The sequence below is a fragment of the Juglans microcarpa x Juglans regia genome, chromosome 1S (genome assembly GCF_004785595.1).
Source record: "Juglans microcarpa x Juglans regia isolate MS1-56 chromosome 1S, Jm3101_v1.0, whole genome shotgun sequence".
In the NCBI taxonomy this organism is placed as follows: Eukaryota; Viridiplantae; Streptophyta; class Magnoliopsida; order Fagales; family Juglandaceae; genus Juglans; species Juglans microcarpa x Juglans regia.
The window spans coordinates 11360306-11381410 of record NC_054595.1 but is presented as its reverse complement, the minus strand read 5'-3'; the positions used below and the strand labels follow the sequence as shown (position 1 = coordinate 11381410).

Below are 21105 nucleotides of genomic sequence, written 5' to 3'. Positions count from 1 at the left end.
ATCGCCCAAAAGCCAAAGTTTTAAAATCTGATCTTGTGAGCATTCCAATTGAAGTATTGGAATAGAATATTTTGATATCGATATGTTTTCGTATGCAATTTTAAGATAGACATTGAATCGATAAATTATATATATGTATATAAATTATATTCTAAAATAACATCAATTTTAAAAATATACATAATTGAGAAATTTAATAATACCTTTTAATATAAATCTTAAAAATACACATATATGTAAAACACATATTTATTAGTATATTTATTTTATTTTTAAAACTATAGTAAATACACGGACTTACTTGCATGAGGCTGTGTCAGAATTTTCAAAACACACATAAAAACTTTTATTAGACTTCCAGACATAAGTCTTGGTCCAATCAAGTGGCAGACATGATGACAAGTCAAATGTTAAAAGTGTTTTGGGATTTCTGGATGGAGTCTCGCACGTGACGGCACATAAGAAGATGGGGTAGTTGATGGGCCTTAAAAATGCAATTTTATTCTTCATTGTTTTACAAAAAGATCATTGCTTTAACTTTATTCAAACATTAAACTTAATTTCAAACCGGAATTACCATTCTGGCCGGAGTATTAGAATCTGACCGAAATTGACCAAAATGGCCGGAATTTGACCCGAAGCGGAATGGGTACTTACCATGTGCCGGTTATTATTCCGGCACAAAAAATTCCGGCCATTCCGGCCTGAACGGTTTGGTTTTTAAAACTTTGCAAAAAGCACAGCCTAAAAACAAAGAAGAGAAATGTAGGGCTTCAAATATCAGATACGCAGGGCTATTTGGGTGAGGCCAATCAGGATCATATCAAACGAATAATGCAAGAGTTCAAAAGTTCAAACGTTAATTTGATGGGTCATACATACTTCATGAGAGGCTTTATTCACAGATGAAAAATAAAGTAATTCCATAAAGGGGCAGGAGAAATCAGAATTAAATATGTAGAATAGTGAATGAATCATCATATTTATTGTACAGTAACAAAAAAATCATATATAAGTGAAAGACTCAAGAGGTCATCCTTAGTGATCAACAATATCACAACCAAAAACCAGCGTTCCTACACCTCTCCTTGGCCCAAGAAGGATTAGAAAGAGACAAAATGAATAAGCATACATGCATCCGCCATTTTCCAGAAGATTAACCTTTTCGAACAAAAACACACAACTCTATAGCAAATATCAGACCAGATTGCATTGTAGTAGACGGATTCCAACTATGGACTTGCTAATGTCAAAATCCTTTTTCACCCTATTAGGTATTAATTACTTTTCCAACAACACAAGTACTTGGCTCAATCTCATCGATAGCTGCCACCATAAGGCTGCTGAGGAACATAACCACCCGTGCCCATCATGGGGTTATAACCACCAGATATGTTTGAGCCTGGAGGTAATCCAGTTGGTGGTTGCATCTGGACCCCTTGCCCCATCCCCATGTTCATCCCCATCTGCATTCCCATTCCCATGGGTTGATTCATGCCTCCATATACCCCCATATCCATGCCACCACCGGGCCTACTAACCATGCCCATACCAGAACCCATCATAGGATTTGATGTAGGTCTGAGGGCAGTGGCACCAGCACGGCCCATCCCAGAACCAGATCCCATAGCTTTCCCCATGTTGACAGTAGACATAACAGGAGTTGTGGCAGGTTTTTCCATCCTCTTCTCCTTCCGATTAAGTGCATCAAAATCAATTCCAATATCCGCCATAGGATTTATTTTAGCTGTATACGAAAACAAATCATGTCAAACTTCTTGTAATATTAATAAAAAAACAAGAATAATAATGGTAATAAGAATGGTAGTAGTGGTAATCACATTTCACCTCCTCAAACTACCACTCTATTTGCAATATGACCACCAAACTATCAAAATTGTCCTTTGATCCCCCACATAAAACATAAGTTATAATTTACTTGATCGTTAATATCTGACTGTTAAGATCGATGAAGAGTAGTGGTAATCTGAGGGGTAAAGTAACAATTATTGTAGTTTGGAAGTGCAAAATGTAATTTACACAAATGATGATGACGATGATAAAAATAATGAAAACAACAATTATACAAGCATTAAACACTCACGTCCAGATATATTTAAATTGACAAGCCCTCTGCTTAGTGTATCGGCCCAAACAGTTGACTTGGTCTCAAACTTGTCCTTTGCTGGTTGAGGAAATGTTGAAAGTGATCCAGATGAAGACGGAAGAATTTGTTGTGGAATTGTAGGGGCATTTGGTCCAGCTTGAGGGAGTAAATTACCAAGAACATCACTGTTAGGTTGAACAGCTGGTCCAGTGGAAGTTTGAGCAATATGTGCATCTACAGGAGTTGCAGGACCCTGTAGTGGAAGGTAGGTCATACCGTCAAACTGTGAAGTTGGCCCAGTTAATGCTTGAGGCATATGCGAAGTGATGGGAGGTGCTCCCTGTTGTGGAAAAAAGTTTCCACCATTAAGCTGTGCAGTTGGTCCAGCTGGAGTTTGTGGAACCATGAGTGAAGTGGGAAGAGATGTGGATCCTCCATGGGGAAGGAAGCTTCCACTGCTAAGCTGTGCTGGAGGTCCAGCTTGAATCTGAGGAGCTACAGGTCCTGCCTGTGTGTGGAAAGTGCTGTACATATTAGCAGTTGGCTGTAAAGGATGGCCAGTTGGACCTGGAAAAGCTTGCTGTGAAGTAAAAGTGGATGAAGGTCCAGGAGGGAGGATGTCCGCCAGAATATCAGTGTTATGCTGTGGACTAGACAGCTCTTGAGGTAAATACTGTGAGTTTGTTGGAGGTTGATTATTGTAAACAATATGTTCGGAGAAAGTAAGGCCAGAAAATGTGTCCTCAAAGTCAAAGTTTGAGACTGCATCGGCCTTTGGAGCGGCTTGCTGGGGTGGTTCAAGCTGGAGGGAAGTTGTGGGAGCAGAAGTCTGATGTTGAGTTGGGAAACCGTCGGTGGAAGGAAGAGCTTTGAAAGGAGAATCACCAAATGGATCTTCAAAAGCCTACATCGAGGATACTCAGGATAGACACTATCAATTCAAATTCTGTGTCACATTAGGATATTATTGAAATTCCAAACTGGGACTACTTCAAGATATGGTTGTTTACTTATATAAATTATACACGGTAGGCCTATTTCAAGATGACTCTGAAAATCTAGCACAGCAAACAGGGACTCTTCATCTGCTATTGAATGGACTAGACCATCATCACATCGTATTGCTATAGTATAAAAAATGGGCCTTTTAAACACATCTACGGGAAAAGATGAAACACTATTAAACCACTTTAAACTTCAGTTAGCATGGTACCAAAAATTCGTACCATATAATTATAGCATAAGATGCCTACCTGATTCACAACATCAGCTGCTGAAGCTGCAGCCACAAAAGTGGTCGCTGGAGCAGCGTGTGAGTAGGCATCAGCCTCAGAGGTTGTGGTTGCAGATGTAGTTGGCACAATGGCTAATGAGTTTGAGGGAAATGAATCTGACAGTGAGCCAAATAAGTCCATCTCAGCATTGTTTGAGGTAGCTGGAGCAGCTGAAAAAAATGGCAAAACATAATACATGAGTATCCAACAACAATGCTGATCAGCAAAGCCAGCAAAGTAAATATAACTTTAGAAAATACATATAGATGTATAAGTAAGATGATAGTTATAACATCTAACTATCTTGTTAGATTTTGTTAGATTGCTTTTTTTTTGGATAAAAAAACATCTAACAAAATCTAGAAAACAGAATCAAAAGACAAGGAACTTTCAAATGAAAAATTAACCGGTCAAAAATGTTAAGCCGGCTCCCATTGATCACAAGTGCAGTATTTCAACTTAAGACTAACAGGATGTGTATGTGTGCGTGCGAGTAAATCTTGTTTTTTTATAGGTAAGCCCAAAATTTTTTTTATAAAAACAATAGGCATAGACCAAGTATGCAGGATGTATACAAGATAAAATACCTAATTAGGAAATAGAAGCAATAAAGTAATTCATGGAGACTTAGTCTGTTGCACCATCACCTACCTCAAACCTAGTGTGTCTAGAAATACTCCCATCCTCTTCGGAATTTTCCAAAATCCCACCACCACATGCAGTCCATGGATACCATTCTCTTTCTTTTGTTTGCCATGATACTAGTAGAATTCTGACACCGGTAAACAAATCACACCATGTGCATGCCACTGTTCAATTTCTTAATAAACCTTGTTATCATATCAACCACATTCAGTCCTCATTAAAACCAACACCCAATTCAGTATCCTTGATGCATGAACTGCCAAAAACCAGTCGGTTAGCTAATTGAGACACTCAATTCCATTGTAGATTTATGCACTCTTTGCTGTTCCATTCATGATTTTCTGATGTTGCTTTGCGTTTCCTAGAATGTATTTTGGTGTTTTCTTTTGTATTCTTCTTGTGTACATGGGCTTCGCCTATACATTCATTTCTAATAAAATCTCTTATAAAAAAAAAATCCTATTATAGATACAGCAATTCTGTTTTCTTCTTTTTCCTTTCCGTTCTTTTGTATTTTAAATTTTTTGGTCCATTGGAGACCATTGAACATTGAGGTTGCAGCAACTAATTGAATTTGCAAGTAAACTTCCCTATGCTCTATGAACCACCACTGCATTCAAAGCCAAAGGCATTTCAATATGCTATAAAGTAGGAACAATTAATTTTAAGAAAAGGGTTAATAACAAATTCAATTTTGCAATAGCTACATCAGTCTTTTAAGAACTTTGCAATTAGGAAACTCTGCCCAACACCCGTTAGTTTTTTTTTTTATTGGCACAAGGTGTCCGGAACAGCATCCCGACTAATTCCGAGACTGCACAGACCCTCGGCAAGGAGTTTCCCGCAAGTGCACCTCGGGTAATTCAAGAGTCCGATGGCCCCTAGAGATTGTTGCACCCAATGGGATTTGAACATTAGACCTAGGGGGAGCATACCCCCAAACCCAAGGCCTTTACAACTACACACATTAATTTTTTAAAGGCATGATAGGCCACGTGTTAGCCAATAAAAAACTGACAGTTGGCATCTCACTTACAAATCATATGAATTTAACTGACAGTTGGCATCTCACTTACAAATAATACAAACTTAACTGACAATTGGCATCTCACAATCATACAAATTTATTAAAAAATTATAATAAAAATAAAAACATATTTTAAAATATAAAATTTGTCAAAAAAGAAAAAAAGATTAATAAAGGAGAACTCCACCCCCCCCCCCCCCCCCCCCCGCCCCCGCGGGGGGGCGCGTGCCCTGCCCCAAAGGTGCAAGGCATTTGATACCCTCGCTGCAAGCGAATCTGTGGCTTGCAATCACCCTGTGATCCCATTAAACCAAATCTACTCATGGGGTGGCTTGCTACTACCCCCTAAACTCTCAGTCATCGAGCGAACAGATTTGTACCACATGAGTGGCTTGCGACCATCCCATGAGGGGCGGGGGAAGAGTACCGCTCCTCTGTCCAGTGGCAGTGACCCACGGGGGGGACTCTCTTTCCTCTCCCCCCCCCCCCCCCCAAGAATTTTTCTTTTAGTTTTAACAAATGTTATTAGGATTTTTAATAACTTCGAGATCTTTACATTTATACTTTTATTATAATTTTTTAATAAATTTTCTGATTTGTAAGTAAGATGGTATGTGTCAGTTTTTTTATCGACTAACACGTTCTGTTTGCCACATAGCCTACTGTGCCGCTAAAAAACTAGAGTATTGGACAGAGATATCTAATTACAAGTTTTTTAAACCTTGGTTCTATCCTTTCTCCTTTATTTACTTATAAAAAAAAAGTTTTTTAAAACTTGGTATTAATTATGCATATGTTGAAAACTAATGTAGTTATTTGCAAACAATGAAAACCCAAGTATTAATTTTGAAATTAACCCTTAAGAAAATTTAGGTCAAAGATCCAGTGTGCTATGAGGTACTTAGATTTAGGGCTGGTTTGGGGACTTAAAAATATCATAGAATTTTGTGAATAATAGTGAAATGGTTTATAAATAGTAGTGAAATGGTTTCAATTAAAATGTTTTATTGGGTTTTGGGAAATGAGAGAGAGAACATTGAATAAAAATATTATAAAGTTGAAACATTGTTTGAATATAATTTTTTACTATAATTTTTGTTTTAAAATTTGAAAAAGTTGTATTGTTTTCTGTGTTTTGTTTGGAATTTGGGGAAATTTGTATTGGGTTTTATGTTTGGATAATGATTAGGTAATGATTAAATGAAAAATTTGAAAATTTGAAATTGAAAAGAATTTTGTGTTTGAGAGATGTTTGGGAAGAAAATTATAAGAAGTTTTGAGAATATCTGAGAATACCTCATTACCCAAACAAGCCCTTTGAACCTTGTGTAATTTTTATTTTCTTCAAAACAACCCCGAGGAATGAGCATATTAGGACGACTAACATTAATGTTTTGGACCGTTTTGGTCCACCAATGTTAACAGAAAACATGTAGCCGATTATTCATAGACTGCCACGTGTAATTTTTCATTGTTTAAATAATGAAATTAAACTTTTTGTGATACAATCGATTATATATATTGAAAAAACAAACTTTGAAAGCCACAACAGTGGCTAGGTTCTGGCCCCTCGATGGTGGACAGAAATCAGCCACCACATGGGTGCCCAAGATCAGGCCATCCCCCTGGTTGCCAAATTCCGACCATGGTAACAAGTCACCAAACCTGGTCACTACATGGTGGCTAGATCCCGGCCACCATGTGGGTAGCTCAACGGTTTTTTCTCATTTTCAGTTTTTTAAAAAAATAAAATCAGTATAATACACAGCAATTTGTGATTCAGCCAAATGTTTTCTGCTATGTTAACTGACATAAAAATTAAACCGATACTTCTAGGGGTTAATTCTAAAAAGTTGTATGCGGTCCTAAGCCTAAATGCCCCATGTCAAAATTTCCTAATTTTAACTTAATTCTTAGGGGAAAATACACACCCCCCCTAAAACTATGACCCAAATAACAATCACCCCTCGAACCATAATTTGGGCAATCAGCACCAAAAGTAGTAAGAAATTGAATCTACCCCAATTTCCTTTTAAAAAGATAATTACACCTAAGAAGTCTCAGAAAAGAAAAAATACTCTACTAAATTCAAAGCAATTATTTTTAAAAACTATAAATATTTATAAATAATAAAATTATAAAATATTTAAAAATATATATAAATCTTAATTTTCAAAGTTAAAAATTAATTATTTTCATTTTTATTATTTTTTTGTTTGTTTTAAAGAAATAATAAATTTATTTATTTTTGTGTTTTTCAAAAAAATTAGTTCCCAATATTTATTGTTTCTTATATGTTTATCTTTTGTCATGTTGTTTAACTTTTTGCACTTTCTTCAATTTTTTGGAAGTTTTAAATTTTTATCAAGGGTATTAGGTCAAATCTTGGATGGATTGAATAGATTACAATTGTTTGGTAGTTTGAGAAAGTGTTGCCAAAATTGATAGTTTGAGGGATAAATGAAAATGCGTAGATAAACAAAAGACAAATTTAATAATCTAAATGTTGATCCCGACAATCAAATAATATAAATTGCTCCCATTTGAACCATAATTTAGAAAAGTGCAAAATATATTAACGTTTCTTCAACCCATCCCACAATAGATAAAATCTTCATAAGGACAGGTAATGTGAAGAATTCATTAAGATATCGGTGGAAGAGTAAATGGGCAGCTCTGTCTGGAACCTAAATAAACATTTTTATATGGTTTTCATTACCTGAAACTGGACCACGGGGATCAAATTCATCAGAAGCCCCAACTTCCTGGTTCTCGGGAGATGCCAAAGCACCATGAGAAGTGGTTGCTGGACTTGGAATATTGTCAACAGGTGGCAAATCTTTGGGAGCAGATGCTGCTGAAGCTTCTTCATTCCTGTCATAAAAAAATGTTAGAATACACTCAACTAGTAAGTTTTTTGATAAGTTACATCTCAACTGGTAAGTAATAGTCAAGAAAAATAACAATGCACTATTTATACCTTTGACTGTGAACAGGGCTTCGGGACTCACTTACAGCTTCTTCATAACTTGGAGGAGCACCAATATTCTGTTCAGAAAATTTCCGTTCAAGCCGCCTGCCATAAGGGTATACATTTGTCATTCAATAGATTGTGCTAGATCGAATTCTTGACAAGGTGGATCTTAAAACCCAATAGCGCCAGCATTTGACCATGCATCTACAAAGAATATACCTTCCATCTAGAGATTGATTGTCAGCTCTGCCACCACTGCCTCTGTAGGGTAAGAAAATAAAAGCTATGTAAACTTTCAAGCTCAGGAAGCCATCATCTGCATACTTACATTGTAAAAGGAACATAGAACTTTGCAAACAGGATAATCCTTTTATTCCAAGCAGGTTCTATCAGATTACACTTTTTGTTACTGTTTATTGAAGAGAAAGACCTCGACATAAAATGAAAAAATTGCTTTACAACATATTTCCTTTCTCTCTTTCCTCTACCGGTTGGGTTTTCTATGAAAATTGAAAAGATCTATAGGAATTTCTCGTGGGGAGGTAAAGGGGAGGAAAAGAAATTTCATTTAATGAGTTGGGATAAGGTATGTCAACCGATTTCAAATGGTGGTTTGGGTGTGCATAACTTGAGGCTTTTTAATAAAGCTCTTTGTGAGAAATGGTTATGGAGATATCATTTAGAAAGAGATGCATTATGGAAAAATGTGATAGATGTTAAATATGGGGGTATGTTAGTTGGTGTTCAAATGAAGTAAAAGGAGCCTATGGGACGGGATTATGGAAGTCAATTCGAATGGGTTGGGGGAGTTTGTTAAACATGTCAAATTTAAGGTGGGGGATGGATCAAGAATTCACTTTTGGCATGATAATTGGTGTGGAGAGTTAACTCTCAAGGATGAATTTCCTTCACTTTTTCAGTTTGCAAGGCAGCAAGATGCAACTGTGGCTGATTCATTCCCTTTTTTGAATAATAGCATTCAATGGACTGTTGACTCCATGAGAAATGTGGAAGTTAATGTAATTTCAGATTTTTCAGCAGATTATATGAGTTGAAAATTGTCCAAGGAAGTGTAGACAGATTGTTGTGGATTCATGAAAGAAATTTCAGCTTCTCAGTGCACTCCTTTTATAATGCTTTAACCTGCCAAGGTGTATGTGATTACCCCTGGAAAAGTATTTGGAAAGTTAAAGTGCCGAATAAGGTAGCTTTCTTCTGTTGGCTGGTGTGTCATGATAAAATTCTGACCACTGAAAATCTAAGAAAGCATGGCCTTCGTATTGTTGATTGGTGTTCTATGTGCAAGAAAGATGGCAAATCAGTTAATCACTTGTTTCTCCATTGTGAGGTGGCTAAAAGTTTGTGGAATGCCATTTTTGGAAGGATGGGTATTTCTTGGGTGATGCCAAAGCATGTGGTGAATTTACTAGCTTGTTGGAGGTATGCTGGGTGGAGTCTACCTTTTGCAGCCATTTGGAAAATGATTCCTTCGTGCTTGATGTGGTGTCTATGGCTAGAAAGGAATGGGAGATGTTTTGAAGACAAAGAACAATTGATGGATGAAATTAGGGAATTTTTGTTTAAAACTGTGTCTATGGGCTAAGGCTAATTTAATGAATGGTGATGATGTGTTGGAGTTTTTCTAGTTTTTTCTGTCTTTTTAGCCATTGTATGTAGGTATTTCCTCTTGTATACTTCCTGTGTACTGGGGCTATGCCTATTTATGGTAATAAAACTCTTATTAATTATCAAAAAAAAAAAATTGCATCCTCAATCCTCAAAAAAACAAAAAACTTGACCAACTAAAGATGCAAGATAAAAACAACAATTTGAAAAGGAGTTAAGAGAAGGGAAAGAATGAATATGTTACTCTATAACATCAGTGAATATAAACACATACCGAGATGAATATTGACCATCATCATCAAAAGCATGGTCTCTGTCTCTGTCGGAGCTCCTACTTCTAGAGCCATACTGGTAATCGACACTCTGACTTCTTCCTCTATAATCGTCATCCCTATAACCATCTCTACTATAGCGTTCCTCGTAATCTCTGCTATAACGATCTCCATCACGACTACGTGAGTCCCCGTATCTACCATGGGGCTCGTCATCCCTATAACCAGTTTCTCTCTCTCTCCCAAAGCCTTCATCCCTGCTTCCGTAGCGGCCTTCATAACGATCATCATCAAATCTGTCACCATATCCGCCAATACCAGAATATGAACTGGGCCTATACATTCCACCAGTTGATGAGGTGCTATGGAACCTATTAAGCCATAAGTTAACAGCTAAGTACCACATTGCTGATAATTTCTTACAAAGAAAAATAGAGTGTTCTCCACCAGAGTGGATCATATGCTCTTCCACACGTTCTTAAAGCTAGAAAGTATTTCTATTGTAGAATATGGGAAGGGGGCTTATGTTCATTCATAGGACAAGTATACAAGAAATTCCACAAAAGTTACTACATTATTCACTGTGGCGATTGGGGAAGTCTTAAAAGGAAAAATTGCACCACCTCATCCAAATAGACTAGCAATAATGACAATCTTAGCTCAATTATGTGTTAGAGAGCAAAATAAAAATCCACCGAATGAATAAGGAAAAGAAGATGGATCTTCTGATTTGTTATACAACAGAAAAATATCACAGAATATGAACTCTTTGTAAGAAGACACATAAGCAAGCAACCCTTCCAAAGGAACTAAAACTTAGAAAAATAACTCATAAAAATTTGTAGAGCTGATAAATGAAAGAAAATCTAACAAAGGCACTTAATGTGAAGACATTTTAGAAATTCACTTGTCTGATAATTATAAAAAAAAGTTGGAATGGGATTATTTCAACAAGAAAATGGAATCTAAAGACATGCAAAACCCTAAATGGCAAAAATTTGAACAATAAAACAACAATGGCAAGATGATTAATCAGAAATGCATATAACTTTTGCTCATCACATCTTCATACCAAATGACTAAACATCGTGTTGGCTTTAAAGCAGCATGGTAATGGCAATTCGTAGGTTGGTTATTCCCATTTACTTCTATCTATTGGTGGGGAGGTATATAAAGGAACAAAGAGTGGGCTGAGGAATGAAAGGTCAAAGACGGAGAAATGGGCTAAATTGACAATGTAAATAGCATAGAGCCAATATAAGAATGAAAGTAATTTCAATTCTGAGAACAGGCTTACTTGTCCCTGTTAGAAGCAGCCTTCTGTCTAACTTCAATTATTTTTTCTTTATCATTCACTAGAACCACAAGACTCTGAGATTTCTTCCTGACATTGCTTCCCTGGTCCCTTCCACTGGAATCAATATATTGAAAATCAGCCAATGTCTGCCAAGTGGGAAAAATCAACTCATCATTAACTCAATGATACAGTGCTAATCATTTCCAGGTGACTGCAAATTTTTATAACAAAAAACCAATACTCTAACTCAGTCAAATAGCACCCAGGAACCAGAAGTTACTTGTAGTTGATAAGCATGTTCCCTGGTCTCATCTATGACGCGCTCTGACCCATGGGCCACGAGGTAATCCAGAACAGTCAAAGCCTGAAGCTCAAACAATAACTTTTTTACTTATACCATCAGAAACATAATGAGAGAATTAAAAGCAGTAGATACTAAACATACACTATACAATATTTATCAAAAATCCAAGGGCCATCATGAAATTGAAGAGTGGATATCAAGGAGAGATTCACAGAAGTAAGTTTCTTGGCAATCATTAACATATGGAAAGAAAGAGAACAGAGACAGGTAACAATAGCATATAAGTTGGAGATAAAACTAAATATTTAGCATCTGAAAGTTACTAAATTAAATCCCAAAAAAAAAAAAACCTTATAGACATGCCGCCAGTTCTTGCCAGTATCATTAATCCGCTTCCAGATTACTGCCATGATCATTTGGCATTCATGACTGCATGAATATTAAAGCAAACTCTTTCCTTTAAAAAAGAAGCTAGAAAGAGAGAGAGAGAGAGAGAGAGAGAGAGCTACTTGGCATAAATAAGCAATGCAAAAAACCTGTATAAGAGAACAATTCAAGCTTACTAGTTTCTGGTTGCCTGTGCAATATCTGCAAGAAGCGATCCATGAGGACCCCAGGGCTCATTGCTTGTAGCATCAAGAACCTAAAAGGCAGAAGAATAGATTAAGTCACATTGTACTTCATTTCGAGATCATATATACATCATCCGGAAGGCAATGTGAAAAGGATAGTTAATAGGCAGTTCTGGTTCCATTGACCCTAGACATAGAGGATGGATGAATCAGTCATTTCATCACCCAGACGAGCAAAAAAATATATATATATAAAAAGAAGTAAATCTATACCTTCTGTTCTATTCCAGGAACTTTAAGCACTTTTTTGTTCACCTCTCTCTTGCTGTAATAAAAGGGTATAGAATAGAGCATTTTAGGAAAATGTGCCACATAATAATAAAGAAACATGACAAAACTGATTCTGCATTTTACCCAAAGAACAATCTTTATGTTTCCAATAATGAATCAAGAAAAAAAATACTCAAATGATTGGCTACCATGATAAGCACTACATAATGAGAATCACAGCCAAGACTTACATATCCCTAACAGTTTGACCAAATACTTTCTTCATCGTAGCCGATGTTAAAAAAAAAAAATGCTCTACAATGGCAGAGTTGTGCAGCCCACTTCAAAGGAATCCCTCTTCAAATATTCTTCATGCACTGCTCCAAGTGAAGGTTAAGGGATTAGATTTCCACAGCTCTTATGCAGCTCAACACTTGTAAACACAAACACACACACCCACATGATGTCGAGAATCATATCTTTCATCCCACTGCTTTGGACTAATTACAATACTTTCGCATTTTTGAATTATGCTTGACTCTTCAAAAAACATTGACATAGCACAGAGAAATCATAATCACTGACTAAACGAAAATGAACACAAATATCCAAGATCTTTAAAGAAAATGATAGATAAACTTATTAATACCATAAATAGAGATCTATATAAGGCCCACCACATCAAATTGACGTCCAACAAAGGAAAGAAAAGCACAAAGTATGAAACTCAGAGCTATAATGGACGAAATTGAGTTCCAATCGAGCATCAGTAATTCAACTAAAAATGAAATCAATACAATAACCTATCCATCTCCTTCAGATTAAGCCACGATCATTGACCCTCGAACCAGAAAGACAAAAAAGGAAATCAACAAAGAAACCCAAAAAACTGGCAAACATCATTTTTTGATAACACTGAAAACCTCACCAAGGCATGCCCTTTGGATCTCCCACCTGCCACAACTGTGTATCAGCTAACAAGGGGAAGTCCTAGTGCAAAATCAAACCTCTGAGTCGGTAACTCATCCCAAACCCACCCTCTAACCACTAGACTGCAAACCGAAAAACATCATGGTATTAAGAAGTTATATAAACACACGAGTAATATCGCAGAATGAGAAGAGAAAATCGGTGATACCAATAATATTCTGTTCCCAAAATTCACAAAACCGTGTTTTTGTGTTCAACAATGGAATTAAAACTCCAGTACGCAGGAAATCAATACAGAATAAGCGAATGATTATTGAACCTTCAATGAAACTTTCAAGAATCCAATTCAAACCAATAAATGCAAATGAAACAGAATTTGTAAATAAGCCATTTACAATTAAACATAAGATATGAAACTTCTTTACCAAGTAGCTGATCCAAATTACAAACAAAATCTATAACGAATTCCACAACAATTAAACAAAATTATGTATATATAAAAAAAAGTAAATGGAGATCAATCCTATTACTATACGGTTGAATAGAAAGACCGGCATCTAGCAAAGAAGACAAACAATAGAAAGACAGAGAGGAGAGAGGCCATCAAATTAAGGAGGCAAGGCAGGTCAAGTGGAGCTGAATCTACATTGAAGAAATATAGAAGAAAAGAGGGAGAAATAGATCTGAAGCGCAGAAAATATAAAGAACCGGAAGGAACCCAGATCAGAATGGGGAAGGAGATCGAACGAACCTGATCCGACAGAAACAATTTGAAGCGTGAAAAGAAATCGATTTCAAGAGGAAAGGAAGAGGAGAGCGGAAAATGGGAAGAGGTCTTCTGGAATCCTTTGAGAATTGTATGTTGGTGTCCGTTGAAATAATAAGACGGTGAGAGATGGAGAAGAAAGAAAGATGACGAGACAGACAGCGCAAATTACACGCAGGGATTTTTGGGTGGCTTTCTCTATTATTTCTTTTTCATTTATTTCTATGAAATTATATATTGTGCAATACTGTTTATTTGTACTTATTGGAAATTTTTTTTTTTTTTAAATGATACCGTGAAAAATGATAATATATTTTCTTTTATTTTTATTTAATGATTAAAGAAATCGATATTATTTTTAAATAGTTAAAAATGTTTAGAAATATTTAAAAGAAAAAGTAAAAATATATATATATAATTTACACTAGAGGTACACCAAATGACAATGACAAATAGGTAAATTTTTTTTTTTTAAAATAACCAAATATGAAACTTGAGTGGCATAATAACACTATCTTTTTTTCTTTTTTTTTTTTTATTCTGTAACAAACCATAAGACTGAATTACTTAAGATGCATGTGTCCATAAGAAATCGCAGAGCCACCCATTAATAAAATTTTCTTCCGTGATATACGTTACTACCCCTTAATCACTTATACTATTCTAAATATTTGATTGTATTTTTCAATCGAAATGAAAAATGACTATCGAAATTACATTATACATCCAGAATAGCCTACCGCATTAACCATAAATAAAAATTGTAATTTAAGTATGGAATGAAATTAGCAAAACCCTCTATATCACAATTGTTCTAAAGGCAGAATTTTCCTACACTCGATCAGCGGAAGTTTCATTTAAAAAATTGACAGGTGTCCTTTAAGTACCTGTCAAGTTCTTTCCTTTTTTTTTTTTTTTTTTTTTATTAAATGGACACATGTTAACTTTAAGTTAGACTTTTAAAAAAAATATATGCATAATTAACTCTTATCATATTTATAAATGGGTTGGATGAAAATTTTTCAACCCATTTAAAAAATTGACATGAGTCTTGAGCATGTAACAAACACATTTTTTTTTTAATGAAAGAAGATTATTAATTTTTTAAGTTAGATTTTTAAAATAATGTGTTTTCTCACATATTTAATAGACACTTATCTTATTTCCTCCAAAAGAGAAAACTCTGTCCTTATTTTAATTTCGTGAGTAATAAAAGAAGAATTTATCTTAAATCAAGATGTGATTTAAATGGAGTTTTTATATCCTCCAACCAGAAGTTACAGCATCTAACTTTTTCATCCTAACATTCACATACAATCTAAGTTTATAAATTTTATTTTTTCAAAAAAGAAAATTGAGGTTGGTTGTAGAGTGATGATCGGATCCTGAGGTCTGGTTTAGATAGTAAGATGAGATGAAATGATTTTAGATGAAATGAATAAAATATTATTTTTAATATTATTATTAAAATTAAATTAAATGAGATGAGTTAAGAATGTTTATTTAAATGAGATTTGAAATTCATCAGATTCCGACACGGTTTAATATATTTTTGGTAATTGCGATTACTATGGCCGCCTCTCACTAACCCCTATCCCAAGAGGCGGACGGATGAATTGGTGTTAGTAGTTTTTGGGATCGAGACTTTCTATTTGAGGGCTCTAGTAATAATTCTATATAGTCTAACTTATTTTAAAAATTGTATTATAATAAAATCATAATATTAAAGAAATATAAGGACAAAATAAAATAAGTAATAATAAAAGTAAATAGAAGAAAAGAGGGGAAAAAAAAAAGGAAAATGGGTAAACCGATTTCAAACCGTAAGAAAACTCGCGTAAGAAAAATTAGATAAAAATAAAAGTGGATTAGGCTTAATTAGAATATTTAGAATTTATTAACAATTAAAATTTAAAAAAAAATGCACCACGTGGCAGGCTTTGGATATGCCATGTGGCAGCTCATGAGTTGGCTTTTCATACAGCAAATGGATACATCTGGATGGCATTACATTGATCTCATCCCTTAGATTCGGACACGTGGTTCAAAGATCTCACCAGACTTTGACACTTGGAAAGTAGGAAGACTTAGGGTATGTTTAGTTATCAAATTCATCAGGCTATGTTTGAATATTGAACTGAGTTGACTTGAGATGATAAAATATTATTAGAATATTATTATTATTTTGAAATTTAAAAAAATTAAATTATTTATTATATTTTATGTTAAAATTTAAAAAAATTATAATGATGAATTGATATGAGTTTATCATCCAAATGTACCAAACAATTTCTCTTTCTTCTCCTCCTTTAGCACACTTCCGGCCCCTTTTTCTCTCTCCCCATGCCACGACCTCGTTTAATTTCATAATTATTCTCATTTCATCTCATCTCATCTCATCTCATCTAATCTCATTTAATTATTATAATTTTTTAAATTTCTAAACAAAATAAAATAAACAATTTATTTTTTTTCAAATCTCAAAATAAAAATAATATTAAAAAAATATATTGTAACGATTCGAAATTCATTCTTTAGACCTTAGAAACATCATAAAATTTCAAGATTTCACCAATCGAGCGATCGATTAGGTTTTATCCCATTAGTGTAGTCGAATCTCAATCCACTATAATGACGAAATTGCATTTTCTTTTAATTAAGACACTTAGGAATAGAATTTTATAAAATGAATAGCACCATTAGACTTGTATGAATATATAGGATTTTATGGTGTAATTAAAAGTTTCAAAATTTTTAGGTGAATAGTAATCATTCAGGAGAACGCCACGTAGAAACTAGTTCAAACATCTGTCATATCGCCATGTAAGATGTCTAAATACACTTAGGATCACTAGAAAACTTTTTAGTTAGACACATGTCACAATCCTAGGTATCCAATTAAAAATCCTAGGACATTTGTCAAAAGAAGGACAGAGTGTGTAAGAGATAGAGTGTGAAACAAGCTTGTTATCATGCTCTCTTATACCAATCATTATTTCATCCAATCAAACCATATTTGGTCAACCAAAAGAGGGTTTCAACTAGTGAAAGTAAACCGAAACCCTAAACCCTTTGAGGAAGCCGAAACCCTAAATAGTTTTCAAACCCTAAACATGGCTGGTTGATAAGTGTTTTCTTACTTTGTTAACTCACTTCCACAAGTATCCAACTACTCAAATACACACTCTTACACCCTCATCCACTCTCTTACTTGGTTAAACCCTCCATCACAATTATATATTTTATTATATAAATATATATATTTATACTATACATATTTATAAATATTTATTATTTGTTCTATATATAAATATAGTAATATGTATTAAGTAGAACATTTACTTAATATTTTGTGTAAGTTGTAGTGTAGTAGGGTGACTCTTTTATAGATTTATAAGGCAATACAAGAGTCTCGCATTGCTTAAGTGTGAGACTTGTATTGTGAAGGCAATCTATAAAAAAGTCACATTACTACATTACAACTTATACAAAATATACACTAACAAATTTAAAAATTACATAATTTTTAAATTATAGTCATATTTACAAATTTAAATTTACAATTTGGGTCTAAAAATGTGTTTTTGGACCCAGAAATAATTTTTGAGTCTAGCAGACTGTAGTCCATTATTGAAGTGGGCGGGGGGCGGGGGTGAAAATCCTACTCTCAGCCCATGCAGGGCGGGGGTTGGGGAGGGGGCTACCCCGCATCATATGGTGCGGGTACCACTCCTAATTGATATGAAATGAGATGAAAGTTGAATAAAATATTATTAAAATATAATATTTTAATATTAATTTTGTTTTGGGATTTGAAAAGGTTGAATTGTTTATTATATTTTGTTTGAAAGTTTGGTAAAGTTGTAATGATTAGATGTGATGAGATGAGAGGAGTTAAGATGGTTTTTCAAACAAGGCATGCACCGAAAACCGCCAATTACCCCTAAGGTTTTCATCAACCTTCCACCAACTTACAAGGCCATACCATGGGTGTCGTGCCACCTCATGACCAACTTCAAATAGTGCCCTGATGGCAAGTCAAACAAGCCACACATCAACCTCACTCACTCGGCAATTGTAACAGCACGCTAGAAATTTAGTAAATGAATTTTTTTAGATTTTAAGAACCTCGTGAAAAACTTGAAGAAATGTTTCACGAATTGAGCAATCGCGTAGGTTTTAGTCTTTCAACATAGTCAGTTTTATTACTTAATATGATGCCAAAAACTCAATTTTATTTATTTGAAATATTTAGAAGTATGAGAATAAAAAACGGTTTGCGTTATTAGTCTCAAAAGAGTATATATAATTTTATGGCGCAACAAAAAGATTTTCATTTTCAGAAAAACAGTTGTTCGAAAACACATTACATTCATATTATGAAGTTTTCAAAATTTCTACTAAGGTCCTAAATTTTTACTATTTGTAATATGAAAAATATGAGATGTATGAAGTTTGGATAAATTTAGGACTTATTTGCAAATAATGAAAAATTAGGACCTTAGTGATAATTTTTGAAAGTTTAGGAATATTTTTGTAAATACCAGCTCTTGAACCCTTTTGATTATGAACATCTTCCTTAGAGGTTCAAATCCTAACTTAGCATAACTTTGATTTCAGCCGCTTCGACTCTCTAACTTCGAACAGTTTGTAAGTTAGCTTCTAACTTATTCTTATATAATTTATTTATTATTTTTGTATAAACATCACATTCATATTATAAATATCATTTTGAGCATGAAACATCGTATGATACATCATTGAGCATTTGATTATTTGTTTACATGACATGTGAAATTCTCACCATTTTAATATATTGCATCTATAAATGTTATTTTTACATGAAAGTTTGCTACATATGCACATGTCATGAAATATATTTTTCACGCATAACTTCAAAATAAATTTTGTCATGACCCCAAAGGTTAGGATAGGGCTGAAAAACCGACCGGTCGGTTCGATTTTGGGCCCAAACCGAGACCGACAGGTCGGTTTGTTAGAGTCTCAAAACCGGCCGAAACCGACCGAATGAGGGTATGAAAACCGACCGGTTCGGTTACCGGCCGGTTCACGGTCGGTTTGTCGGGTTTGGGCCGGTTTGGGCCACTGTGTTTGGGCCGGTTTTGGCATTGTTTGGGCCATTTTAAGACCCAATTCAACCTCTTTTTCAGCTCATTTTGTTATTCAAAATCATCTACTACCAAGACTTTTTTTTTCCCAGAATTTTTAAAATTAATTAATTAAATCAATTTCTTTTTAATTTTAATCATGCCATGCATATATTATTAGTAACTAATAACTATTAACTAGTAACTACTACATATATACTACTTATATTTTATAGTCTTATTATCTTATATACTAAATTATTAATTACTAGATAAATAAAAAAAACTCCACTAGATGTTTAATACACATTACAAACAAAATTAAATTGTCTTAAGCAACAAATAACAATTGTTTTTGAATAAAACTCAAAAAATCTTCATTCTTCAGTCTGCAGTCTTCGACTCTTCAATCATCAATAGTTGTGATGTATGATGCTCCTAACTCTATAAGAAAACACCAAATAATCAAATTATCAATATTAATAAATTAGGATAATGAAAACAAATTAAATTAAATAATAAAAATAAATGAATATGGAATTGAATGAGAAAAAGTTAAAAACACATTACCAGATTCTACTACAAAGCTCTCAACATTATCCATGGAGTCTCGAATATCAATTGGCGTTGACGGATGTCGCAACCAATTCTGAGTACAAATAAGTGCCTCAACAGTTCTTGGAGCTAAGGAACTCCGAAAAGGATCAAGTACCCGACCTCCCGTACTAAATGCGGATTCTGATGCAACCGTGGAAACAGGCATGGCTAACACGTCTCGTGCAATTCTCGCAAGTATAGGATAGTTAGGCTCATTCACTTTCCACCAATTCAACAAATCAAAAGATTGACTGAATGCCTCACAACCATTTGATAAATACCGATCAATCTCTGTTTTGGTAGATGTAGATCCAGAGGCAATCGATGCTTGCAACCACTCATAAAAAAGTTGTGACTCAAGATTGTCTTCAACATCATCTGGAGGTGCAGATAACGGAGGGGAAACATGTTCTCTGCTACTCGAGGAAGAACCGAACGTAGCATTATACTCCTCATACATGTCTGATAATAATTGTCTCACCCTCGACAATAAATCTTCAGCCCAATTATGATCATAAATTTTTTTCAAGTGAAAAGTAAGAAGCCCCAACTTACTACGTGGATCAAGGAGAACTGCAATCAACAACAACAAATTCAGTCTATCCAATGAACCCCAATACTTATCAAATTTCATTCTCATGCTTATGACCATGCTCATCAAACAAGTGTTCTGACTCTCACACAGTCTAACCAACTTTTTTTGGAGCCTACAAATCTTCAAAAAACTTGTGTTTGCCGTGACATGTAAAGAACCAGAAAATCGAGAAGTGGCATCATAAAACATTTTCAAAAATTTTACAAAAACCCGCACTGTCTCCCACTCGTCAGCTCTAGGGGGCCCAATGTTTCCATCCTTAAAGTAAGAAAGAAAATTGTAGTCCTCACTCTCCATTCGTCTAAAAGCCTTTTCAAATTTCTCAGCAGCCTCCAACATCATGTAAGTTGAATTCCATCGGGTTTGTACATCAAGGCACAACATTTTTTTACAATCAATTTTTTCCTTTTTTGCACATCTCTTAAACTTGTCTAATCTTGCAGGGGAGGAGCGCACATATCTAACAGCATTTCTAACCATTGTAATGGCATCATCACACTCCTTAAGACCCTCATTCACGACAAGATTTAGAATATGAGCACAACATCTCATGTGCATATACTTCCCTTCCAACATATTCTCCGTAAAAAAATGTCTCAAATATGCAATTGCAGTATCATTTGAGCTAGCATTATCAACAGTAACAGTAAATATCTTATCAATGCCCCAATGAAGGAGGCACGATTCAACATATTTTCCAATGGTATCCCCTCGATGATTAGGGATTAAACAAAAATTTAT

At 34.6% G+C, this 21105-nt stretch overlaps 1 protein-coding gene across 5 annotated transcripts; it reads right to left on the bottom strand.

Moving 5' to 3' along the window:
• Window positions 1-956: 956 nt before the first annotated feature.
• On the bottom strand, window positions 957-14251 carry LOC121245798 (clathrin interactor EPSIN 2-like). 5 transcript variants are annotated; one of them, XM_041143665.1, is made up of 14 exons: window positions 14050-14250; window positions 12620-12801; window positions 12372-12423; window positions 12090-12285; window positions 11877-11955; window positions 11503-11586; window positions 11223-11368; window positions 9928-10296; window positions 8247-8288; window positions 8034-8129; window positions 7773-7927; window positions 3361-3551; window positions 2105-3011; window positions 957-1747 (listed from the first exon to the last, which is right to left on the bottom strand). In XM_041143665.1, the coding sequence occupies exons 5-14, from the start codon at window positions 11940-11942 to the stop codon at window positions 1317-1319; spliced, it is 2487 nt and encodes an 828-aa protein (XP_040999599.1). In that variant the 5' UTR covers window positions 11943-11955; window positions 12090-12285; window positions 12372-12423; window positions 12620-12801; window positions 14050-14250; the 3' UTR covers window positions 957-1316. The 5 variants fall into 5 exon arrangements, with proteins under 5 accessions (XP_040999599.1, XP_040999596.1, XP_040999595.1 ...); XM_041143662.1 differs by having other exon boundaries at window positions 12090-12169; XM_041143661.1 differs by having other exon boundaries at window positions 12090-12169; window positions 12620-12745.
• Between the last annotated feature and the right edge of the window lie 6854 nt (window positions 14252-21105).